The 26,885-nt window shown below is 38.4% G+C and overlaps 2 protein-coding genes across 11 annotated transcripts in view; one reads left to right on the top strand and one right to left on the bottom strand.

Annotated features, from left to right (window-relative positions):
• Togaram1 (TOG array regulator of axonemal microtubules 1) overlaps nt 1-16,294 on the bottom strand; it is a 64,389-nt gene extending 48,095 nt beyond the window's left edge. For 7 of the 8 annotated variants that reach the window (XR_015621890.1, XR_015621891.1, XR_015621892.1 and 4 more), the window contains exons 1-2: nt 14,035-16,294; nt 569-725 (exon numbers count right to left, since the gene is read on the bottom strand). Coding sequence is in view for 4 of the 8 variants with exons in the window: in XM_087553209.1 (XP_087409335.1) it covers nt 569-725; nt 14,035-16,086 (2,209 nt within the window). In the remaining 4 variants the exon portion in view is untranslated. 8 annotated transcript variants of the gene reach the window in all.
• A 224-nt stretch (nt 16,295-16,518) lies between these two features.
• The window catches only part of Klhl28 (kelch-like family member 28), a 35,308-nt gene continuing 24,941 nt past the window's right edge, over nt 16,519-26,885 (top strand). Inside the window, 2 exon segments of one of the 3 annotated variants that reach the window (NM_001106735.1) lie at nt 16,519-16,645; nt 25,328-26,226. In NM_001106735.1, coding sequence (NP_001100205.1) covers nt 25,328-26,226 — 899 coding nt within the window. In that variant the 5' untranslated portion in view covers nt 16,519-16,645. 3 annotated transcript variants of the gene reach the window in all.

Below are 26,885 nucleotides of genomic sequence, written 5' to 3'. Positions count from 1 at the left end.
AAATTGATTTAATATTTGTTCCCCTGCTCTACTAGAATTGATGCTTTTCTGTTGTTTTGGTTTTGAGACAGGGTCTCACTAAATAGTCCTGGCTGGCCTGAAACTCTTTTGTAGACCAGCCTAGCCTGGAACTCATAGAGATCTGTTTGTTTCTTCCTCCTGAGTACTAGCATCAAAGGTGTATACCACCACGTCCATCACAGAATACTAGCTTTTTCGAAGTATTATACCTTTCTTGAAAGCTACATCCCTAGCATTAAGAAACATATCTAACATGTAGGGATGATGCTCAAGAAATATCAGTGTCTTATTAAGTGACCATGGCCTTACATTACTAACAGCCTACAATGAGATGACCTATGACCTCATGACACAATTATGTCAAAGTGTTTTTTAACCAATCTTCAATAAGCATTTATTAATTTATTATTTATATATAAAAGCATAATTTATTAAACCTGACTCATCCATTGGATTGTATCTACTTTCTATAAGCCCTCAAATGAATTATGAAGTTTAGAGAAATCTTTAACTTAGTTCAATACAATTTTTTCAAATATTTACTTACCAGCACCACATGTAGGAATTGAATCTGAGTTAAAATCCCGACTACTCTGAAATAAGTTTCTTGATGACCTTTTTTTGCTAAAACATAAATCATCATTGACTGGCATTCCTTGAGAGGGCTTTAATTTTGGAGATGGGATAAGGTCATGAGCTGAAAACTGAGAAGAGAGTAAGTTAGCAGATTTTTGCTAAGCCTCTGCAGTAATAAATAATTTAAAGCCAATTACAAAACTCAGATAAAGGAAAGTATTATTGAGTATGTAATACAAACACTATATCAGTATGACACATTAACAGTATTTTTCCTTCCAACCAAGATAGAAATGCTAGTTTTTTCTTTCTTTTACTAGACTAGTCTTTCCTTTACCTTTCTACATTATATATCTGGCAGTAAGAGAGGAGACAAAACACAAAGGAAAAGGACATCTGACTCATCAGCAGAAACTCTACTCTAAGCCATTTCAGCATTAGGCAATGAGAAATCTAACAAACAAACATCCTACTCCTCAGACAAGCAGAGGTAGCTATTACTAATGTTCTGTAGCCTGACTAAAACTGCTACAAACAAAGGTGAAGAATATTACCACAGGGCTCTGGTTACAAGCACTTCAGTAGGGCTAGAGATGTGCTCAATGATAAAACTCGTGCTTACAGGCATATGAAAAGTCTGACTAGTAACAAACAAACAAACAAATCAAGTACATTACACACAGTACTTGATGGTTTCCTACTTGCTCATAAACATAGCATGATCTGTAAGTGATAAAGTCAGTTTACGATTTCTACAATTGTTCATATGGTAGGTAGTAGTATAAGTATCACGTGGAATTAAACAGTGAACTTCCAACTGAATACTTTAAAACAAAAGATACATTAACAGATAAGTATAGTAGATGATCCAATAAATATTCTTCACTGTGCAGTCAATTTTACATATTTAAGTTTCCACATTAGACAGAACATGAAGTCCTCTATTTCCATTAACATAATGTTCATGATTTTAAAAGTATTAAAAAAGTTTTCATATTCAGACAGTTCTAGAATTGTAAAAAGTAAAACACTTACTGATGATCTAACATTTACACTGGCAACTTTCAGATTGTTCACAATTCTGACAAGCTCTAATGTAAAGGTTGCCTGTTTTGGAGGGTTTTAAGTCAGGTCTCATAGTTCAGGCTGGGCTCAAATTCATGGTGTCTGTTCACAGCAGTAAAACCCTAAGACAGAGGTTGGTACCAGGGACTGGGATATTGCTGTAATAGGCCTGACCATGTTTTTTGAGACTTTGGATTTGGAAAGCAGTAGAATGCTTTAAATGAGGCTGAATGGGCTATCCCAGGAGAAATATGGAAGACTTTATTCAGTGAAAAAGAATTTCAGTATGTGACCTAGAGACCATTTTGTGGTATTTTGGGGAAAATGTGGCTGCTTTTGGCCATTGTCCAAAGATTCTGCCTGAGGCTAAGGTGAAGAGATTTAGATTAATTGCTTTGAAAAAGGAAGTCTCAGGCAAATGGATGAAACTAGAAAATATCATCCTAAGTGAGGTAACCCAATCACAAAAGAACACACATGGTATGAACTCACTGATTAGTGGATACTAGCCCCAAAGCTAGGAATACCCAAGATACAATCCACAAACCACATGAAGCTCAAGAAGTTGGAAGACCAAAGAGTAGATTCTTCAGTCCTTCTTAGAAGGGAGAACAAAATATTCACAGGAGGAAATACAGAGACAAAGTGTGGAGCAGAGACTGAGGAAAAGCTCATCCGGAGACGGCCCCACCCCTGGATCCATCCCATATACTGTCACCAAACCCAGACAATATTGTGGATGCCAAGAAGTACATCCTGACAGGAGCCTGATATAGCTGTCTCCTGAGAGGCTCTGCCAAAGCCTGACAAATACAGAAATGGAGCTGAATCCTGTGTTCTAGGAGATAGCAGATTAAGGGAGTGGGATTTTGGGGCAAGATCCTACCTGGCTAAATTCAGATTCAGGCAAGGTGGTACACACTTTTAATCCCAGGAGATAAAGCCAAGCAGGTCTCTGAGTTCAAGGCCAGCCTGGTACAGAGCAAGTTCTAGGTGAAGAAAAATTATAAATCCAGATGTAGTGGTACACACCTTTAATCCCAGGAGACAGTCGTGTAGGTTTCTGAGTTCAAGGTCAATCTACAGAGCAAGATCCAGGACAGCCAAGCTTAGGTAGTGAAGGAGTTGGAAAAGAGGAAGCTAGTGATAATGTAATAGAACAAGGGGACCATGTTCTAGTTCCTACAAGCAGCAGAACTCAGCAGCTTCGGCCACGTGGCTCTGACTTTATAGTCAAGAGGAAAAGGAGACTACTGGGATGATTGAAGCTGGTTAGCTGGATTCAAGAAATTAGTGGTGATTAAGAAGAAACCTGTATCACTGAGGTGAAATCGTCTGGAAAGTGTTTGCTGAAAGCACAAAGAAGCTCTGCTCCAGAGATAGCCAAGGTTGTATCTCCTGCTGCGGCTGTACTTGGTAATGTGTAAAAGTCACCCAGGTATTACTGGTTTTGAAGACATGAAGGGGTCATGGACAACAACTGAGGCTTGGCACTGTGAGAGGTCATGGAAGGCCATTGGTGAAGGTACAGCCCCAGTGGCAGTTGACGGTCCAGGACTGAAGGGGTCATGCAAAAGAGTTGAGACTTGGCCCCATAAAGAGAGCCTGTTAGAGGCTAGTGGTGAAGCCTTGTTGCAGTGGGAGACCCCAGTGTATTGGAGATGCCAGTACCATGGGATGATCACCAAGAAAGAACAGGAGTGGCAGTAGAGTGGATCAACCTAAGCTTAGAGTGCTACAAAGAGAAGAGCTGGAGAAGTGACACCAGCCCTTTGGAGGAGCTCAAAAGAACATGTGTGGGTCCCAGACATTGGAACAAGAAGGTTTCTTGGAGACCCCAAGATGTTTGAGATGCCAGAGCTATGGGCTATCTGCTGAGGAAAGCTGCTAACAGGAAGTGGAACCAGCCAGGAGAAAAAGTTGAAAAAGATGAAAAAGGAGTTGAAGATCTGAGGACTGCTTTAACATCAGCTATGAAGATGCAGAGTTTGGACTTTGTCCAGCTGGCTTCTTGTCCTGATTTGGGGATTACAGTTAAGTTCTTTGTCAACGATTGAGGCTCCATGATTTCCCATGGAGAGAAGCATGTCTATTGGTGTCATCCATTAACGGGTCTTATTTTAAGTAGCATGTTAAGGAGCCTTCATTAGTATACAGCTTCTGTAACAACTAAGATGAAATCTTATAGCAGACTTCCCATTCTTCTGGTGTTTAATCTTTCTGTTCCTTGTTCCACTATAATTCCAGACTCTTTGGAGCAGGAGTTGTGTTATAAATGTTTCTGCTGGAGATAGGCACCACAGAGTCACTTGTCTGCCTATATGGGTATACACAATCACTACTTTTGATTGGCTGTGGTCTAATTGGTCTTTTAGTCTCCAATCCCCAACTTCTCTTAGAAATATACAGTACTATTGGTGTGTTTCCTGACTTCTTATAAAAGCCACTTTCTCAAAAAAGAAACAAAAACCCAAACCCTTCCAATTAAACTAGTCTATTTAATCATTGTCTTAGGACTTCTATTGCTATGACAAGACACCATGACCAAAAGCAACTATAGGGGGGAAGGGTTTACTTTTAACATATAGGTTGCAATGCGTTATCCAGGGAAGTCAGTACAGGAACTCAATGCGGGAACCAGGAGGCAAGCCTAGATGCCCACAATCACAGCATCCACCATCACTGCAGACCAAAATGGGGACCAGGTTGCTTATCTGGTGCCAGAGAAGGTCAAGGCTCTTTCTGACAACTCTATTACTAGGACGGACACACACACACACACACATACATACAGACAGACACACACACACACACACACACACACACACACACACACAGGTGTTGTTTATAATGAGTAATCATTGAAGGGTTTTGCAAATGTTTTCCAACTTTACTTTCATGAGTGCCTTGAGGTTTACAACTTAAAATAATTCTATTACACATTTAGAGCAAAACCATATCCATTTATTTAAAAGAAGAAATGTAGTAGGACCTAAGATACCACGTAATGAAATAATTATGGTTGACTTTAAATACATTCTTAAAAGTAAAACTTGAGTATCAAGTATTCACAGTATCAAGGAGGGCAGAAGGTTTAGAGCAGTGGTAGACCATGCATGTGAGACTCCAGGTTCAATAATCACAACAACAACGCAAGCATGTACATGCATGGATGCACACACTTCTTTGTGTAAGGAAATGAGAAATTCTAACACCATTCAAAATATATAAGTTCAAGCAAACTCTTTAGATCCATCAGAGATACTCATAAAAGGCAAATTGTAACAAATACGTAGATATCCAGAATTATAACTGAGAGGAGGAACTTCTAAGCAGAATGACTGCCTTCTCTGAAGCAGACAGAGGTAGGATACAGAAAAGAACTGTTAATTAACAAGTTGCTAGAGGCCCAATACCAGCAAGAGGGAAAGTTAAAGCTCTAGGGGCAGAAGCAAGTCACAGGGGAGTCCCCACATCTTCTGAGTTTATCTCCAGGAACTCTATCATGTCTTCACACTGGATAGAGAAGGAAAAGGTTTAATGTTTCTGGCAAGGAAAGAGAAAATGTAACCATTATTTTCAAATACATGGAGCTTTCCTATGTTTAACAAGGCCTGCCCTGAGAAGCTTTTCCTTTTAAGCAAAGACTGATCTGCTTAAATTTTACTAGAACCTACACGATCTAAATGAAGTGAACAGGTCAGTTATGGTTCCTTTAGTCATCATGTGCAATGCAAGGAGACCTAAGGCTGGAAGACATAGGTGAATCTCAGCATCCAGGAGCACATGCTTCATGGAGTCCTTATCATAGGACTAAAGAACATTTCCTTCACATTTTAACACCTACTTTCTATACTTTCTTTTTCTCTAGTACACTGTAGTCTACTCTCAACAAAACAAAACTAAAAATAAACCTAGTAACAAAAACCACAGAAAGAAGAAAATAAACATGCATCAGAACAAACATCAACAATGTTTGGCAACAAGGCTGGAATAACTAGGCTGGGATTTAAAAAAAAAAACTGAAAAAACAAACAAAATGCAAGAACAGGCTAACATAAACTGAAGGCTGGCCTGTGAGAAAGTGAAGAACGTAAGAGCTCAAATATGGAGAGAGTAAGTGGGATGCCCTCACAGTGTGCTTTAGTAGCTTGGCCTACACAACAGTAACTTCTAAAATGAAAAAGCACTAAAAGGACGACAACAACAACAACAAAAAGGCTGAAAAAAGAAGATATAGAATATGCAAAAATGGTGGGAAACCATAAAAGAAGCAACATGCAGGTTTTTTTTAAAAGCATATTGGAACGTATTTGAGGCATTAATGACCAAGAATGTCCCCAAATTAATATCAGAAAAAGCCACAGAAACTATGTTAGCATATCATCTTCCAGTTACAGGAAATGCTGGAGACAAAGAAGAGGAAAAAACACTCAACTTACACACAACCAAAAGTAAAAATACATCTGACTCCTCAGAAAGCATGGAAGAGAGAAGAAAGTAAATGAAGTAAAATGCCAAGAAAATGAAAGAAAAAATCAAACACCACAACCCTAGGTAGAATCCAGGAAAATTACCCACAATAATGAAGGTCAAAAAGGCATCTACAGACAAACAGAAATTGAGGCATTTTTCCAGTAAGATCTTGCCTTACAACAAATGTTAAGAATTCTTTTTATGAAAAGAAAATTAAATAAGTCAAAATCCTTCATACACACACACAGAAAGCGGGGGGGGGGGGAGGACTGGCAGACAGACAGACTTATACAAGTACACTGTATAAACAATAAGAAAGGCATAATAAAATTTTTAAAATTTTTATTGTGTGTGTGTTGCCTACATGTGTATCTATGCATCATATATGTGTCTGGTACCCAGGAAGGCCAAAAGAGGGTGTCAGATACCTTGGAACTATAATTATAGATGGTTGCGAGTCACTATATGAGTGTTGGGAATTGACCCTAAGTGTTCTGAAAGCGTAGCAATACTCTTAAGCATTAAACCATCTCTTCAGATCCTTTTTTTTCTTATTCTTGATTGCTCTTAAAATAACTAAAAACAATAATATTAGTATTTCTGTTGTGTCTGTAAAAATGTAAATGCATACTCTAAGGTAACTACAAAAGAAAAAGAAAAGCAATTGATATGCTATAAAAAAGGAAAAAACGGGATCATTAAACATCCTTAATCAAATCCACAAAAGACTACAAATGTTATAAGACAGAAATAAACATAAGCAACAATAAAAAATACTATATATACTAGTTTACTAGTATATATAGAAATTTTATACTTACTAGTTTAATCTATACCAATTAAAACATGTGCTATGGGGCTGGAGAGATGGCTCAGAGGTTAAGAGCACTAGCTGCTCTTCCAGAGGTCCTGAGTTCAATTCCTAGCAACCACATGGTGGCTCACAACCATCTGTAATGGCATCCGACGACGCCCTCTTCTGGTGTGTCTGAAGACAGTGACAGTGTATTCATATATATCTCATATATATAAAATAAATAAATCTTTTAAAAAAAACACACACAAAAAAAACATGTGCTATGGAGATAGCTCAGCAATTAAGAGTATTTGATGTGCAAGGAGGAGGTCCTGAGATCAAATCTCCAGAACACAAATGAGAGAGAGAGAGAGAGAGAAAGAGAGATTGATTGATTGATTGGTATTGATTTTGAACATATGCCTGCTGTAGCCTCAGTGCTGTCAGACAGAGACAAGAAAATTTCTGAAGACTGCTGACTACCTCCATGTTCAGTAAGAGACCCTGTCTGAAGGGAATGAAGCACAGTAATAACAGTAGGACAACTGATACCTCCTATATAAACACACACACAGCCTATAGCACGTACATATACCACACTCACACAGAAGAACATTTTTTTAAAGATTTACTTATTTATTATATGAGTACACTGAGCTGTCTTCAGACACACTGGAAGAGGGCATTGGATCCCATTACAGATGGTTGTGAGCCACCCATGTTTGCTGGGAATTGAACTCAGGACCTCTAGAAGAGCAGTCAGTGCTCTTAACCACTGAGCCATCTCTCCAGGCCCCAGAAGAAAATTTTAAAGGAGTTGTCTGAGTAAAGCAAAAAAGCAAAGCCTAACTATATATTTTCTATAAGAAAGCAACTTTAAATATATTAATGTATACATACTAAATAAAAATATAAAGGAATACAGTGCTAATATGAATAAAAAGAAAGCAGGCATGGGGCTGGAGAGATAGCTCAGCAGTTAAGAGTACTGACTGCTCTTCCAGAGGGCAATGATTAGACTACCAGCACACCCCTGAAAGTTCAGAAAAGTCTATAACTCCAGTCTCACAGGATCCAGCAACATCCTCTTCTGGCCCCCAGGAGCACTGTATGTCTGTGACTCACAGACATACATTAAGGCAAAATATTTATATAAATAAAATTAAAAATTAAAAACAGGAAATTGGGCATGACTTAATTTCAGACAAACTGAACTTGGAAGCAAAAAAATTATCAGGCATAAAAGGAGTACTTCTCAATAAAGAGATCAATACTTTAAGAAAATATCATTTTAATAACAATATAGCACCAAACTATGTGATGGAAATACAAGCAGAACTACAAGGAGAAATAAAAAAATCCACTATTGTAGCTGGAAACTCCATCACCTCTTCATCATCAAAAACTGATAGATCCATATGGAGAAAAATAGAAAGGACAACTGAACTCGACAACCTGGATGAACTGAATTTAATTACCATCTATAGATAATTTCATCTAGCAGCACATCGGGTATTCTTCTCGGCTCACATGCATCAACAGTAGAGAATAGCCCGGGCAAAGAAGACAGCAAGCAGGTGAAGAACGTGCTGCACGGGCATGAGGACCTGTGTCCAGAGCACTGTGGATGCAGGGTCTGTAACCCTACTGTGAAGTGGATGGGGCAACACAGGGTGATCCCTGGAGCTTGCTGAAGAACACCCCAGCTTCCAGTTCAGTAAGAACTCACTCCCCTCAAAGCAGAAGGCAGACATCTATAAAGGAAGGCACTAAATGTCAACCTCTGGTCTTTTTTTTTTTTCTTTTCTTTTCTTTTTTTCAGAGCTGGGGACCGAACCCAGGGCCTTGTGCTTGCTAAACAAGCGCTCTACCACTGAGCTAAATCCCCTACCAACCTCTGGTCTTTACATACTCACACTTGAGAAACACACTCTCATGCAGACACACGCACATGCACAGAAAGACACCACACTCTAGGTCACAGAACGCATAAGAAATGTAAAAGAATATGCCAATATAATAGCTGTTCTTTAACTGCAAAGACATTAAGCTAGAAATCAGCAACAAAGAAATAACACTAAAAAAAAAGCACTTCGAAATTAAAAAAATATATATACTTTTAATTCACACAAAGAATTTCTAAGTGAAATTTAAACAAATTTCAAATTAGATAAAGATGTTTCTGGAATACCAAAATTGTTTCTATTATTAAAAACTAAAGTTTTTGGGCCAGCAAGATGGCTCACCAGTTAAAGGCACTGCAGCCAAACCTGATGACCAAAATTCAATCCCACAACTCACATGGCACAAAGAGAGAAGCAACCCTCTGGAGTTGTGCTATGACTTCCATACAGGCAAAAACGCTTCCAATCTCCCTTCAATAAATAAATAAAATGTAAAAAAGGAAAAGAACAAGTTAAAATAAAAGCAAGCAAAGAAAAAAAGTAACAAAAAAGCACAGAAATCAGTGAAAACAGGAAATCAAAACAGACACTTCACAAAACCAAAAGCTAGCTTTTTTTTTAAGCTAGCTTTTTTAAAAGATCAATAAAACTGGTAAGCTTTTAGTTAGGTTAAATATAGAAGATACATTTTTAACAGCAGAAATGAGAGAAAACCACATAAGTCATATCAATATTAAGATGCAACAAATAATTGACCAGGTCTACCTCTAAATTCACTTAATAATCACCTTCCAAAACAGAGAGCATCAGGTACAACCCTGTCATTAATAAAATCTATTTAACATTTGCAGAAGAAATTTTGTCAGTTCTCTATAATCTTATTTAGGAGACATACCCATAAGGCATACTTCCTACCTTATTCTATAGGGCTGAAAGACATGCTGTATGACTGCAACTCCATGAAACTCAGAAAAAGGCCAAAGTGTGAAAATAAGAAAAAAGCAGTGCTTGCCAAGGGATGAGGAGTGGGAGGAAGGATGAGCATTCGTAGCACAGAGGCTATGTATAGCAACTGAACTACTCTTTGTCATCACCATGGTGGATCCTGTGCACATAGATATACTTGCTGAAATCCAACAGAATATAAAACACGGGAGTGAAGCCTAATGTAAAGAATGAACGTTCTGGTTCTTACTGCTGTTCTGTCATTGACTACAATCATATGCGCTCTCTATCAGTAATGTGCTGGACGTTCTGGAGCGAGCTGTTTAAGTGTAAAGAGGAATTCATAAACAACCTGCACTTTTTATTTGGTGTACTATCAACCTAAAGCTGCTCTAAAAACAAACTAATAGTACACAAGACACTTTTTAAAAGCTTCATGTCTTCAAATGTGCATACATTTAGTCCATGCTGTCCTTTTAAAAAACTCGCAGTGTATTTCTACAAGCATTTCTGGGTACATAGTTACAGCTTGATTTCTATGGTAAATCTCAGTTTCATCACAGAAGCTTTCATATATAAATTAGTCTACATGGACATTTCAGATGCCTTATTTTCTAATTCCTGTTGTTATGGTCAGCACCAGAATATTATTCTTTTTATTATAATTATTACTATTATTATTATTACTATTATTATTATTGTTTTGACACAGGGTTTCATGTATCCCTGGTTGGTCTCCAACTCACTGACTAGTCCTTTAACACCTCAACCACCTTGCCTCCACCTCCTACTAGGATTACAAGCATGTGCCACCATCCAGAACCAAATCTTAATACAGCCACCAAACATCTTAGACTAGTGACAGAACAAGCAAGTGCAATAATATTCCTTTAAAAAATTCATTAATGTTTATAATATATAGCAGTACAAAAATCAAATGAAAAAGATGGAACTGGAGATATAGCTGAAAAGAGTGCTTACCTAGTCCATTAAGGCCCTAGACTCAATCCCAGCACAAGAAATAAATACCTAAATACAACCCTTTGGAAAAGGAAGACTAAATGAGCAATGAGAACAGTTAGAAGTCAGTTCCATCTGCTTCTGAGTGCAAATACTGAATGTGAAAATGCACTCTATGCACTGTGAATCCCTGACTTACAGTTTTTACCTTATGGCAAAGCGATATGCACTCAGCAGAAACAGTTCTTTGAATTTTCATCCTTCCTTGCGATGCTGAGCAGCACTGACTCAGCCCCAGGGTTATGAGCAGAAATGACCTCTCCTATACCGTATACTAGGCTGCTAAGCTATGATGTTCAATAGGCTAGGCTTAATAAATGTGTTTTGATCATAACATTTTCAAGTTACGTGAGTTTACTGAGGTATATAAATCTACCATAAGCAGCATCTCTATTTGCCCCACCAAAAGAACTAATTTATTCAAAGTTCTTGTAGGTTGTTAATACTTTTACTTTTATTTCACATTTGTGGTGCTGGAGTTGAGCCCAGGGGCTTGTACATGCTAGGCAAACATTCTGCCACTGAGCTCCATCTTCAGCCCTTTGAAAAGTCTTAATATAAAACCTAATGTGATAATTCAAAAAACAAAAATAACTATGGAGCTAACCATGGGACACACCTTTAATTCCACCTTTAATTCTCTGAGTCTGAGGCCAGCCCAGTCTACATAATGAGTTTCAAGATAACCAGAGCTTTATAATGAGACCTATCTTTGGGAGTATGGGTGTGAGAACCAAAACCACACCAAGCCAAACCAAACCAAAGGAAAACTATGAGGACATCTTGATTTTTATTTACTAACTACTTTGGCCTTAATTTTTTGTATGTTAGGTAGGATACAGTGCATGATTTTGGACGATAGGGTTTTGTTATAAAAGAAGGGAGACCAAATATAGAATAGAAAATAGCAGAAAACTTGTACTGCCAATTCAAGATACTCATAAGAATTCATTTAAAAAAAAGATACCCCTTGGTTCTGGTCACTGTAAGGGCCAATCAGCAATGGCAAGAATTAGCAATGAGTGAAAACATACACAGAATTTGGTCTTGAAATACTTACTACTCTAACATTAGGATCCTGGGTGGAGAGTGGGAACAGCTGATTCCAAGTGGGAAACGAGAAAGATATCAGGTAAGCCTTAGTATTATATCTTAAGATAAGGAAAGACCCAAACACTAACCATGCCAAATATCACTGGGAGCCAGCCATCGGTCAAATATGGGGCAACTCAGCATCAAAAATCCTAATTTGACAGTTAACACAAAATGGTATTTTTAGCAAGTTTTTGTCCCAAAATGCTTTCTCTGAGCATGTACGCCGTATATATAAACCTTACAGGTTTTTGCTTATATACTAGGGTTTCTGGCTTTGTATTTTTATCACATTTTTCAGTATTCAAGTGTTTCTTGTGCTTTTTCTTTGGCTCTTTTTTTTGTTTTTTTCCGGTTTGTTTTTTGTGTCTTAGTCTGGTTTGTTGTTTGTTTTTGAGTTGCCTACTGGTTTTCTAGTGGAGAAAGACTGGATCTGGTGTGGAGGTGAGGAGGATCTGGGAGGACCTGGGGGAAGAGAAGCTGATCAGAATATATTGTATGAACAAAAATCTATTTTCAATAAAAAGTAGAAATATAAATAAAATTTTAAAAAGCTTAATTTGGGGTTGGAAAGAAGGCTCAGCAGCACAGAACTCTTTGTGGCTCTTACAGAGGACAGAGTTTGGTCCTCAACATTTACCCCAGGCCCATCACAGAATCCTGTAACTCCTCAAGTTCAACTAGAGCCAACAACCTCTTCTGGCCTCCACAAATGAACAAACGCGCGCACACACACACACACACACACACACACACACACACACACACACACACAGAGGGAGAGGGAGAGGGAGAGGGAGAGGGAGATGGGGGGGAAGGGGGAAAGGGAGAGAGAGAAAGAGGGAGGGGGAGACTCATACCTACAGGCACATAAATAAAAATAAACCTTAAACACTTTTTAATAGCAAAAATTAAAGATAATGATTACATATAGAAAATAATTTTAGGTAAATATAGAGGAAATGTTTTTGTCTTTGATTACACTTTGTAGCCCCAATGTAATAAATAACTAATACAAATAAAATTATTCACTGGATGTCAGAAGCAATGAGTAAAATGTTGTATTTGTAGAGTCTCAATGAACAGTGAAGGGGAAAATATATCTTTATAATGCATCTTGTCACTTAATCAAAGGATAAACTGAGGCATCACTCAAGGTGGGGCAATTCCACTGTACTGTATCCATTACTGAGGTAATATATTTGCTAATTATTTTTAACCTGAGTCTACTCAAATAGAAACAATCATATAAATTCATGTGAGATATTCCACAAAACAATATTCCCAGCCTTTCAGGGGAAAAGGGACCTACAAAGAAAAATCCATACAAATCACACAAACAAGTAGGGACATAAACTAAGTAAAAAGGCAATACCCACACCAACTATAATTAGATATGGGATGATAACAGTAAAATAAAAAAATAAAATAAAATGTAAAGCACAGTTTGGGAACAAATGGAGAAAATTAAATAAAAGTTATATATAATTTACTTAGTATTCTGAAGCATATATACACTTATAAAATAACTTATTTTAGAAGGAAATAATAAAGGAATGAAATCCAAAACGTGTGCAATTTACTATCAAATGGTTCATAAACTATTGAGCAAAAAAAAAGACAAGATGTTAACTGGGAAACACAGACAAAGTATATAAGTACTGATGGCAATCTGAATTTAAGTATATATTTGTAAATTTTAAGATAAAACCTTTGCAGGGACAGGAATCTGAGTTCAAAGATCGAAACCCTGAAGGCTTTTGTGTTCTTTGTTTTTCTAGTGGAATTAGGTATTCCACGGCACTCTGTATTTCTTCTATTCTAGGACCTAATATGCTAATTGCCAGTTTATAACCTTCTCCAGAAACCACTTGGAATTGCAATTTAGTTCTTTATCTGGTACCTACTGGGTTTCAGTTTTTGTTGTATGGCTGAGGTGAATGGGATATGACTAAAATAATTATGGGTATAACTGACACCCATTTATTGTCCATAGCTCACTGTACCTCAAATTTAATCAGGAACCCATTAAGTAGATTGACATAATCCATACTATTATAATGGATGTTCCCATCAGCACTTAATTCAAAAACTTAATTGTGAATTCTTTCATTTTTAACTTAAGAATATTAAGCATACCTGCTCTGTATCTTTAATGTCCTTGGAATTGGAGGTCTGGTTTTCTCCCATGACTCCAGGCTGCTCATTTTCCCATGGTAATTTATTTTTCCCTTTTCCAGCACTTAAAACCCTTCGGGTACAGATAGTTGGACTGTAGGATCCATACAGTTGCATACTGTCCCTGGTGTGGTCACCACAGTAGCAGTGTGCACTCTGAGTCCTGTTACCAGACATAAGCCAGTCTGTATCTGCTCCATGTGCCAAATGGCTTGACCTACCCTGGGCAGAAGACGGCATGAGAATTGCATACTCCACAAACCCCTGTTCTGTAAGCCGTGGAAGAGTTTTCCTGGCCAGTCGAGCCTGCACTGCATTCATCACTCCATCGCCATTATCCTGCAATTCAACAGTATCTACAGCTTTAAAAAGAACATTGGTTTTCCCTGAGCCCATTGATGATGCCAAAACAGCAAAGGCTTCCAGAGCTGCCTGGCGGACCCTGCGTTTGCTATCCACAAGAGCTGGAGCAAGATCAAAGGACAGTTTGGTTAAGTCAAAATCCTCACTGGGGTAGGTCAGGAGGGAACAGATACAAATGTTCACTACTTCCTCCCGTACTCTGGAATGCTTATGTTTTAGGTTTTCCAGGAGCAAAGAAAGTACCTGCTGAGGGCCTACTTCTTTCATAAGCTTTAGAAAGATTTTCATGTACTCCTGCTTGATCACCAACTTGTTGTCTGCCAGCACTTTCACAGAAGCTGCTATAACTGGTCCCAAGAACTGTTGCACCTGCTCTCCCAGGCGAATAACCAGTAAATGGAGAACTTGAAGTGTGCCATGGACCACTTTGAAATTGGAATCGTCTAGCAAGTTATACAATAAGCTAATGAAACCAACAAGACTAGAATGAGGGGTAGAACTTGGGTTAAATTTTCCCAGCAACTGTTTTAGTTCTTCAACAGCCTGAGTCCTGTTTTTATAGTCTTCCTGATCCAACAATCTTGCATGCAGTTCCTGAGGAATAATCCCAAATTTAAGATTACTACTGGAAAGATTCACTACACATGGGGCAGCATCTTCAGAAAACCCAGAGGCTTCTAGCTCCAAATAATAAGGAACCTGACTTCCATACTGGGACTCCAGGCGACGATTGTAGTGTCTCCTTAGCGCAGAGGGCAAACGAGAGATGTAGGAGTGAAACCTCTCTTGACCAAGTCGTTCTCCAATTTGTTGAAGTGTCGAGAATGCTGTCTCAGATTCTTCTTCCATCTCCTGATCGCCAAGCTTTCGGGCCAGAGATATTATTACTTCAGTGAGATCCAAGCCCAGTAACAAATCCTCAGGAGTAAGCAAGATAGGGAGCAACAGCGCAGTGGAAGCTCTAAGACGGGCATCTGGACTTTCCAGGCCTTGTATAAGAGTTCTCAGGACCTGCCCTGAACTACGTCTCAGACAGATATGCAGGATCTGCAGCGCATCTTTCCGTAGGGCAGGGTTATCTTCTCGCAATGAGACAACTAGTTGAGGCAAAAGCGCTAAACTAAAGGCTTCTTCCAGCTGACCCGCCTCGCCCTGACCCCGAAGAACATCCGAGAGAAGCTGCAAGCACAGCCTCTTCTCATCACTACCGCCTTCCACAAGCACTCGGCCCAGCGCCCGATATAAGGCTTCCTTGCGGCGGGGAAAGCCAAGCCGGCCGCCCCGCCGCGGCAAGGCAGCCTGCAAAGCCTGGAACGCCTCGGAAGGATCCGGTGCGGTGCGCAGGAGTTGAAGAAGCCGAGTCTCCTCCTCATCTCCGCTCGACAGCCCACCCCCAGGACCGGACCAGCTAGTTGAAATAGCCTCCGCCGGTAACAGAAGGGTCGAGGACAGAGGCGATGGTGTCGCGGGGCAGGAGCCATGATCCCCAGCAGCCCCACGGCAGTAGTAGCTTTTCTCGCCTCTCATTGTGCCCCCAGATCGACGACCATCAGTCCCTGGGGCGGAAGGACGACAGCGGCTCAGGAGGCGATAGGAACCAGTGGTTGCAAGAGGCGGCAGAGGGAGCAGCTCGGAAGGCGCGGCCGCCATGGAGGGTCGTCAAATAGCGAGAGCTGGAGGGAACCATTGCCGTCTTGGGAGGGCTGGATGAAGCCCAGCCTTCCAGCTCCTCTCCAAGCCCCGAGCTGCAGAGGAAAAGAAGGAACGGCTCCGGTCAGCTGCCAGGCCACTGCGGCCTTCGACTCCCGGAGCCAGCCTCCGGCAAAATGGCCCCCGCTGAGCCTGGGACCCCACAGCCGCCACCCGGCGTAACCAGGGCCACCACGTGACCAAACCGAGCGCTTCCATGGTGATGCACCCAGAACGAACCTCTTGACCCGGAAATCAACCCACCGCGGTGGATGCTGGGTCATGTAGTCCACTTAGGGAGATAAGCATAAGATTCGTGGAAGAGGAAGTGTGAACTGAGCCAGAATGGAGAGGCGGGGTCAAGGCCTTAAACGGAAATGACGCTACTTTGTCCGGGGCGGAAGTTTTCCGCCCCACCCGTAAGAGTTCAGGTTTGACCGGAGCAAGAGGATCCTATCCCGGGTTCCAGTTTTCCGTGGCTCCTCCTCCTGTTGCTGCAGGTGTTATTCCTCGGACTCAGGTATTTTCCTTTTGCTATTATACAGCGGTACAGGCTTTGGCGGAGTGTTACCTGAGTGCCTTATGAGCCCGAATGAGAGGTAAAGGACTGGACCGGAGCAGGAGAGAGACGACATGTTCTGCACAGTGCTAGCTACCATTGTAAACGTTCTACTCACTGCTATCCTGAGTGAGAGTCTTTCTTCCTGCAGACTGCTTAGCAATACAGGAGAACCTAAGCAAGGCCAAGCACACAGACTGAGCACTTATTTTTTAAACTTCCTTGTTGGGGGACCTTCTTCACCCCGCCCTCTTCTCCCATGCCTCCTTTTCCTCTCTTCACCCTCTGACTATGGAGTGTTAAAGGCGTCTGTCACTTTTCATTGTCCGCATCGCCCAGTTTTCTTATAGATGTGTAGAATCAGTGTTTTTCCCTTTGCATTAGACGGAGTGCTTAAAGCCTTTACCGTGTTGCTCCTCAGTGGGATTTTAACTTTCGCCCCACCTCCACCTCTCCAATCTCCCCTAGGATCCTCCAGAGTCTCTGCAGTCTTTCAGTCTCCTGGAGACGAAAATCGCTAGACAATTTTAGTTGTGGTGCAAGTTCTTGACATTAACGTCCTAAGAGAATTCCAATTGCCCAGAGGATTTAGGTTGATAGACATTATTTTAAGCAAACTGAGAATTTGATGGCTGATGACTGTTTTTTTCTTTGTAAAAGACACTATAAATAGAATCAATTAAACTAAGAGTATCTCCTGTAAGGCCAAAGGGCTTTGGGGTATGAAAGAGCAACTTTTGTTTCTGTTTTTTAAACATAATTGCTAAATTGCAGTGTGTAGCCCAAGCTAGCTTTGAACTCTTGACCCTCCTATCTCAGCCTGAATGTTCCGATTACAAGTGTGCATTGCCAAACCAATCTTGAAAACAGATTTTTGTTGTTTGGCTGACTTTTTAAAGAAATACAATCACTTTTCAGTGAGAAAAGACTGAGTTGTAATTTGAAGTCCCAAGTTTATATTCTTAAGATGCAAGTATTTCTGCCCCTTTTTGTATCAAATGGGTTATCGCTCATTTTCTTCTTTCTTTCTTTCTTTCTTTCTTTCTTCCTTCCTTCCTTCCTTCCTTCCTTCCTTCCCTTCTTCTTCTTCTTCTTCTTCTTCTTCTTCTTCTTCTTCTTCTTCTTCTTCTTCTTCTTCTTCTCCTCCTCCTCCTCCTCCTCCTCCTCCTCCTCCTCCTCCTTCTCCTTCTCCTTCTCCTTCTCTTCCTCCTCCTCCTCTTTCTCCTCCTCCTCCTCCTTCTTCTTTTTTTTTTTTTTTTGAGACAGGGCTTCCTTGTGTAGTCCTGCCTGTTCTGAACTCCCTCTGTAGACCAGGCTGGCCTCCAATTAAGAGAACTGCCTGCCTCTACCTCTACTTCCTAAGTGTTGGGATTAAAGCTCTTTGCCACCATACCCAGCTATATTACTTTTTGAACTCTTGGAATAATTGAGTCACATGTGACAAAGTGCTTTATAACAATAATTAATACTCCTAGTCATGCAAGTTGAAATTGTATTTAAGAGTTTTATTACAGTACAATTAAAATATATTCTTAGGAGTTTTTATGACAGTACAATTAAAATATATTCTTAAATTTTTTTTTATTTTGGGAAAAAGAGTATTGATATAAATGAGGTTGTATAACCATGTATCCTGTGCTTTGGTTTAAAGCCTTGGAAGTTTCTTCACTTTCTTTTATTTCCTGTTTTGTGATTTGCCGCTGCTGTGCTGTCTTGTTTCACTGTCCTGAACATTGAACCAAGGCTTTATTCATGTTAGTGAAACATTCTGCCACCAAGCATCATCCACAACTTTCATTCATCATTTTGATGTATAAGTGGATCTACCTGAGTTTGATTTAGCAAATGTATTTCAGTAGAAAAACTATACCGAAAGTGCCGCTGTCCCCACTCATTTTCTATTTTCAGAGAGTAAGGATGGAAATGAAAACCAAGAGATGGTTATAATGCTTGTCAGTGAGAAAGAATGACTGGGAGTGGCTGGGGATAGGTCTCACAGAGCACTCGCTGAATATACACAAGGTTCTGATGTACACCCACACTTCTACAAGGAGTGGGGGGCAACTAGCAGATTCCCATAGCCAATCTAAAAAGCTTAAATGCATACGTCTTTTCATATGTGCTAAGACCTCAGGAACCCAATCCACATGAAAGGGAACAGGAGAATGATGTATGCAGTAGAATGTCCACATTGGAATGCCAGGTTATGTTGGAATAGAAGGTAATTCTCTCCAGTAACTGGAATTTTCAGATTGAAAAATCCAGCAAACTCTTCATGTATCTAAGAACTTAGGAAGCCAAGTTACTAACCAAACTGAGGTTGTGTTGTAATCAGTTTCAAAGAAAAGGAACTTAGAAAGTCTTGAATGATGTTTCATTATTTGTTATGGCATAAATATAAGAATTTTCCTTTCCCTCTATAAAGAACAATACTGAAGGGACCTGGATCCACAAATCAAGCAGTTGTCCTATTTTTTTTTCCTGCAAGCAAAGCAGAATGAGTCCTTCTTTCTCTCAGGTCCCTATAGTTCAATGTGTGCTACAGATTGTAATTTATTTATGTCTATTACATTATGGCTTGTAGAAAACTTGGAAAATGCATCAGTTTCATTGTGGTTGTTGGGGAAATTAGACTACACTGTCACATATCTTAATACCTTTTAAGATGATCTTATAGAATATTAATCTTATTTAATATATTTTATTTATATCTATTAAAAGTACTTCAGTTTCTTTTAACCTTATTTTTGAAATCTAGGAGTCCTTCCTGTATTTACTAGAAAAGCATTTGTATGTAATAATACAGTTCGATGAAGAACAGAGTTTTCTCTTTTGGTTTTCCAAGACAGAGTTTCTCTGTGTAGCCCTTCCTATCCAGGAACTCACTATGTAAACCAGGCTGGCCTTAAATTCAGAGATCTGCCTGCCTCTGTCTCCCAAGTGCTGGGAATAAAGTCATTTGCTTAAAAAAAAAGTTTAATATGATAATAGGAGTGCACTTTTTGTTGAATTATAAAAATAAACCTCAGAAATGTAAAAGGAAATAGTTAAGACTACACTAAAAGTTGCAAATTTGGGTGCAGCAAATTTTAATGATTTCAAAATAATTTAAAGTTAGCAGATTACAGGAAGGTATTTCATTCTTTGAGCTGTAGTTAAGTAGGGTAGACACAGGTGTTCTAGATACCTGTTTTATTTCCAGAGTCCGAGATAATGAATTTGGTGGGTGAATGTCTTTGTGGTCTTTCCTAAGTTTTATAGGCATCTCTGAAATATTGGAAATGAAAATAAATCCTGTAAACTATAAAAGCCTGTATAATTTAAGAAGTTGTCATTAATAAGTACAATGCAAATGAAATGTTAGTGCTACTAAGCAATTAATAATTAATGAATGACTATTATAATTGTAGTTCGTTGTGTGTTATCTGCTTTGTAAATGCTAACTCATATAATCCTCTCAACAACCAGTAGAGGTTCTGTACTCTTCCTTTGTATTATATACAATTTAAGGAGCAGAGGAAGAAAATAAAACTCAAATTAGTCAATTTAACTATTTGCTTAGAGCTTTTAAAAGTTTGGTGAGAGGGGGAAGGGTGCTAAAACTAGCAGATAAAGTTTGATTTTTTCCATTATTAATCTTTATATTTTATGTATTATTTGATTTATATATTTTGATATATTCTTTTTCTGTGTCTGTTCTGAATCTTACTAGTTGTGTCGGAGCTTTAATAAAGTTAAGACATTTTTAGTTTTTGTTTGATTTTTGTTTTGTTGTTGTTGTGTTTTGAGATAGTCCTTGTTTACTGCTGCATATTTCCACACCCAAGATACAAGGATTCGTGTTAGTGACAAGAAGCTAATTTTACTTTTGTTTCTCTAGATATAATAAAAATAATTGTCAGACAAAATAAAATTTTACCACTTTATTCTATAGATATATACTGGTAAAAATATATATTATAATTGGTTGAATTCTACTATAAGGAAAACTAAACTGTGGGAAGAGGATTTAATGACAGCGGTTAAAAAAATCTGATTGGTTAAATTACATTGGATTTTTTTTTTAATGTGGCTCTTCTTTCGTATTTACATGCTGCGACTGTGATCTATATTTATATGGCGACAGTTAATTGCCTCCCAGCTGATTTCAGCACTGCTTTGTAGCTTAGGTGTCAATTAAGTAGAGAAATACTAAACTTGCAACCTGATCTTTGTTATCTCGGTTATAACAACCTAAAAATATGAAGTCGTCTTTTAACATGAATATAATTAGAAATTAAGTACAGTGCTGTTGCCTTGTTGAAAATTTGAAATTGATACTGTTTGTTCAATATTGACTAATTTAGTTCATAGATACATAGTACTCATTTGGTATTTGTTTTCTTTTAACAAAAGTTTTTAAAAAATATGGCTAGCATGTAGAGGCAGCTCAGCGTATCAGATGTACTATTACACCATCAACAAAGGGAGTTGTTATTACCTAGATTCCTCTTTGGTTTGTTTTAATGCCCGGATGTACTGTTTATGTGATATGGGCATTTACATGTGTGTATATTTATCTTCTGTTCTTTATAGGCTTACATTTTTAGACTTGTTTGAGGCAGGATTTCATCCTCTATTCTGGTTTGTCTAGAACTTACCATAAATCCTCCTGCCTCAGACACCTAAGTGCTTAGATTGCAGGCATGAGCCACCAGTCTCAGTTTGATACCACATTTAATGTTAACAGATATTAAAGTACCCTATGTCTAAGGTCATGGAGCTAACTGTAGGCTTGACTCAGACTTCTCTGGCTCATATTTTATTCCCTGTTCTTTCCTGTGTCCACCCTTCTTGATGAGATAAGTGAAAACAGTAAAGCTATTTGATAGCATGAGTTTTAAAGATCAGAAATTAATTTTTCTTTGAGTTACTTTTAGACAGTTGTGTACAAATATAATCAAAGTTAGGAATGGAAAGAGTTGACCTGATTCTTAATGTTCGAAATGTAAGAATCACCAGGAGAGCTGAAAGCAGGCTGTCTCGCTCCCCTCACCTCTGGGCTTTCCTATTTTATCTTCTCTATTTACAGTTTTAATTGTAATTATTTTAGTTGAGCATTAAAAATAAGATTTATGTAAACTTTATTCCCCATAATTGTTGGTATTAAGCAAGTGTCCTTCTGTGTTTTGGTTAACACAGGCGAGAGTCTCTTAGGTGAGAGACTTGTCTTAAGGCTAGTATTGACTCTGGTAACAAATAGCATCGACCAGTTGTTGGGTAGTATATGCCCGATCACAGAAAGTCACACCCTCTTCCAGTACTGCTTTGGCTGTGCTAAGGATAGGAGAAAACATGAGACTTTAAGATGATCTTCATGGTATCATAAAGCTATTAAATAATTTGGACAATATTGTAATGTGAGCAGTCTGATTCTAGTACTAAATCTCTTATATTGTCATACCTATTTAGATCTGTGTAATATATATGTGTGTGTGTGTGTGTGTGTGTGTGTGTGCTTATATATAGTATGTACACATTATTTACAAGTTATATTATGTTATACTTTTATACCACATGTACCATAGACCCTTGAGTAAATCTCTTCTCCAATACTATGAGCTAGCATAACATAGCTAAACACCACTCAAGTAAACAGCTAAAAAAAAGAAATCATGAATCATGAATGTAAATTTAAGGAAATTGCCAAGACCACAGCACTAGACACTGTTTAAAGCATTTCTTATGTACACATTGATTTAACCCTCAAATCAACCTTACTAAACAGCATATATCCTATGGCTTGCCACAGAACCCTGTTTTCCATTTCTCTGGGCTCAGATTCCTCAGATCTATTACTCTGGACATGATCTGAATTGTTCTGTTCAATGGGTGTTTTGGTTTGTTTCAATTCCCTTTAAAGGATGATGCCCAAAAGATGTGCACCTGATGTGAACCAACATTTCCAGAACAAAATGAAAGTCTCCTTTCTGACATTCTATGTATTATAGTTCTATTAATAAAGCTTAAGCCCACATCAGCTTAGAGTATTAAAGTAGTACTGAAATTAAAATCTCTAAATCCTTAAAATATCCTACAGATTGGTTATTTCTCCTCTTTACCCTCATGCCAATGTTTTGGAATGTTTATATTTTGTCTCTATTATAATTATTATGCTAACTAAGTGGTAGTAGCACTCTATGCCTTTAATCTTAGCACTTGGAGGCGGAGGCAAGCAGATTTCTGTGAGTTCATGGCTAGCCTGGTCTACAGAACAAGTTCCAGGACAACTAGGGCTACACAGAGAAACCCTGTCTTGAAAAAAACCCAATAAACTAAAGAAATATGTTATGTTAAAAGTCAGGTCTTTTAGGATCATTAATTTGTTGTTCAATGTTTTTGCTGCCCTCTGTGGTCACTACATAAAGGTCTTTCAGTTTTATGCACTGGGCATTTGCTAATTTGCTTACCTAAACTAGATTATAATTTTAGATTTGTTTTCAAAAATCTAAAATTCTCTAATTAAACATAAAATAGGCTTTGCTGATATAAAACTCTAAGCTCATCAGGAGAAGAAAAAGCGTCTGATGTGCTTTATTATTGTTTACTCCTTTAGACTAGACTTAATGATCACATCGTTAATAATTTTAGACTGTTATCTGGAGCTAAGATGACTCTTCTCAGACTTTATAAAATTTAGTCTTGCCTTTGAGACTAGTGCCCAGCCCTATAGCACTGGTATTAGCTCAGGGTCTCATTTCCAGGTCTTCGTAACTATCTTGGTATGTAAGTGTTTAGTCTGAGAGAAATATGACCTTATAAAATATCTAGCTCTTCCCTTTCAAACTTTGTATTTTCCATTGGCATTGTTCACTGTTTAGTTTGAATGATTCTCCTCGTTAATGAGACAAATAAGAATGGGTTTAAAAATCTGCACATATCAGAGCTTCCAGGGACTAAGCCACTACCTAAAGACTATACATGGACTGACCCTGGACTCTGACCTCATAGGTAGCAATGAATAGCCTAGTAAGAGCACCAGTGGAAGGGGAAGCCCTTGGTCCTGCTAAGACTGAACCCCCAGTGAACGTGATTGCTGGGGGGAGGGCGGCAATGGGGGGAGGGTTGGGAGGGGAACACCCATAAGGAAGGGGAGGGGGAGGGGGATGTTTGCCCGGAAACCGGGAAAGGGAATAACACTCGAAATGTATATAAGAAATACTCGTTAATAAAAAAAAAAAAAAAAAAACAAAGAAGCATTTAATTTTTGTAATTTCTCTGTAAATTGTTTTAATAACTTCCATTATACTTAAGTAAATTGAAACATAAAATATTTGCATTAACACAATTGTTTAAGTAGCATAACTCATATAAATATTAAAACAAAATTCTGTGTTAGCACCAGTTGTGTTGATGCAGGTCTGAAATACATGGAAAGTGCGTGAGAAGTAGAGGCAAGGGAAGAGAAAATTAGTTCTAGTTTGGGGTATATGGTGAGATTTTTGTCTCAAGAAGAAACAAGAGAGAATATAAACTGTAACCACAAACATTGAAAATCCAGCATCCAACAATCTGAAGAACATAATTATTTTGATCATTATTCAGAAAGAATGGAACATAACAATTCCTAACCTATTGTTCTATTAGAGTAAAGAAAAGAGGGGCTGGGGATTTAGCTCAGTGGTAGAGCGCTTACCTAGGAAGCGCACGGCCCTGGGTTCGGTCCCCAGCTCCGAAAAAAAGAACCAAAAAAAAAAAAAAAAAAAAAAAAAGAAAGGGACACACATTGTCACAGGAATTGGAACCTATCTTCCTTATCATCTTATAATGTAACATCGATAATAAAGTCACTGTAACTTTCTTTTGTAAATGTTTCTACTTCAGTTATGTGTTTCACTGAGGTTTTATATGAATAGATATGAATAAAAATGGTACATTGCAGGTGAAAAAATCTGCACATATGTAATTAAATTAATTGTAATTAAATAAAGGAATAGACTTTTAGAGAAATTTAAATTTGACCTAGACTTTTGAATTTGCATTGTGGAAGAAGGATGAAAAGAGAAAGGTTATAGACAATACCTAGCACTTAGTAAGAAAACATTTGTAAGAGTACACATTTTATAGAGAGCTGTAGCATTAATAATCTCATGAACAGTAGTGGAATGAAAAGCTATTATGGGAAAGGATACAAATTAGTGAACATGGAGGTCATAAAAGAGGAGATTTAATAAAATGAACCTTTACAAAGTCAGTGTCCACTGGTATTGTTGAAGTTATTATTGAGAAAATAGCAAATACCTAGTGTTTCAATACTAATTTGGCTCTAGGTAACTCTTTCTCCACATATTTATTTTATTATGTTGATAGCTGAGTCTTTAATGAAAATACTCAATGAAACATGTCGTTTCAATCTAAAATCCCTCATGGTTTGATACCTATATACAGCATTTTGGTTTTCCACTTTCTAATATATCTAACAAAGGAGTTGAATTAGATGATTATTAAATTCCTTCTAACTCAAGAAGCCTCTGTTCTCATGCTGAATGTTTAAAGCCCAGCGAATTGACAAGTAAACAAGTCTGATTTGTATTCTTTGGGACACAGACTTACATTGGCATGAGTATTTTGAAGTAACTGTTCATGTCTTGTATCTTTCTGTAGATGGACCACACAGCCCCGACCTACATGCTTGCTAACTTAACACACTTACATTCTGAACAACTTCTGCAGGGACTGAATCTTCTTCGCCAGCATCACGAACTCTGTGACATCATTCTTCGAGTAGGTGATGTTAAAATTCATGCTCATAAAGTAGTACTTGCCAGCATCAGCCCATACTTCAAAGCTATGTTCACTGGGAACCTTTCTGAGAAGGAGAACAGTGAGGTTGAGTTTCAGTGCATTGATGAGGCAGCGCTGCAGGCCATTGTGGAGTACGCCTACACAGGGACGGTTTTCATCTCCCAGGACACAGTCGAGTCTCTCCTGCCAGCAGCAAACCTCCTCCAGATAAAACTTGTCCTTAAAGAATGTTGTACGTTTCTTGAGAGCCAACTTGACCCTGGTAATTGTATTGGAATTTCCCGTTTTGCAGAGACTTATGGTTGTCATGACCTTTATTTGGCAGCTACTAAATTCATATGCCAGAATTTTGAATCTGTTTGCCAGACGGAAGAGTTTTTTGAGCTTACACATGGTGATTTGGACGAAATTGTCTCCAATGACTGCTTGAATGTAGCTACTGAAGAGACAGTTTTTTATGCATTAGAATCTTGGATCAAGTATGATGTACAAGAACGCCAGAAATACTTAGCACAGCTGCTGAACAGTGTACGATTGCCATTGCTGAGTGTTAAGTTCCTCACCAGGCTCTATGAAGCAAATCATCTTATCCGTGACGACCGTACTTGTAAACATCTCTTGAACGAAGCTCTAAAGTACCACTTCATGCCTGAACATAGACTCTCTCATCAGACAGTCTTGATGACACGACCTCGCTGTGCTCCGAAAGTATTGTGTGCAGTAGGAGGAAAATCTGGACTCTTTGCCTGTTTGGATAGGTAAATAGAAGGGTTTCTTAAAAGAGTAATACTGACAGATTTTATAGTTTTTAAATGTGACGATTATCTGTATTTAAAAAATAATTTTATTTTCCTTTTATTTGCTGTTTTGGTGTTTTTTTCTCTCCTTTTTATTTCCTAAAATTTACATATTTAATCATTTTCATACATTCTCTGATATTCAATTATTAGTTCTTTCCTCATCCCAAGTACGTACATTTATCTACCCTGATCATATACGAATTTTTCTTCTGTTTCACTATTCCTACCTTCTCCTCCCCACTCCTCTTCCTCTTCTTTCCCCTTCCCCTTAGTCTTAATCTCCACCCTCTCCTCCTCTTCCTTTTGACAGGTTGCTAAGGAAGAGAGCTAGGAACCTGTGAGGAGGGCAGACTGAGGATAAGAGTTGCTTTGAATGAAAATAGTTGGGGTTGGGGATTTAGCTCAGCAAATGCAAGGCCTCAGCTCCAGGGGTGGGATGGGGAGAAAATAGTTAGTTAAAGGAATATTGAAGAAATGAGAAAAATGAGAAACTGCAATGTGAAATGTTTTTCATTGTATTTTTATAAGTTCTTTTTATTTCCCTAACATTTTACAGCAGGATTGCCAGTGTATTTCTCTAAAGAATCAAATAGATATTTCAGACTTGTGGGCCCTCA

The sequence above is a fragment of the Rattus norvegicus genome, chromosome 6 (genome assembly GCF_021556685.1).
Source record: "Rattus norvegicus strain SHRSP/BbbUtx chromosome 6, alternate assembly SHRSP_T2T, whole genome shotgun sequence".
In the NCBI taxonomy this organism is placed as follows: domain Eukaryota; kingdom Metazoa; phylum Chordata; class Mammalia; order Rodentia; family Muridae; genus Rattus; species Rattus norvegicus.
Note: the sequence above shows the minus strand (reverse complement) of the source record. Positions and strands in the feature narration are given on the sequence as shown.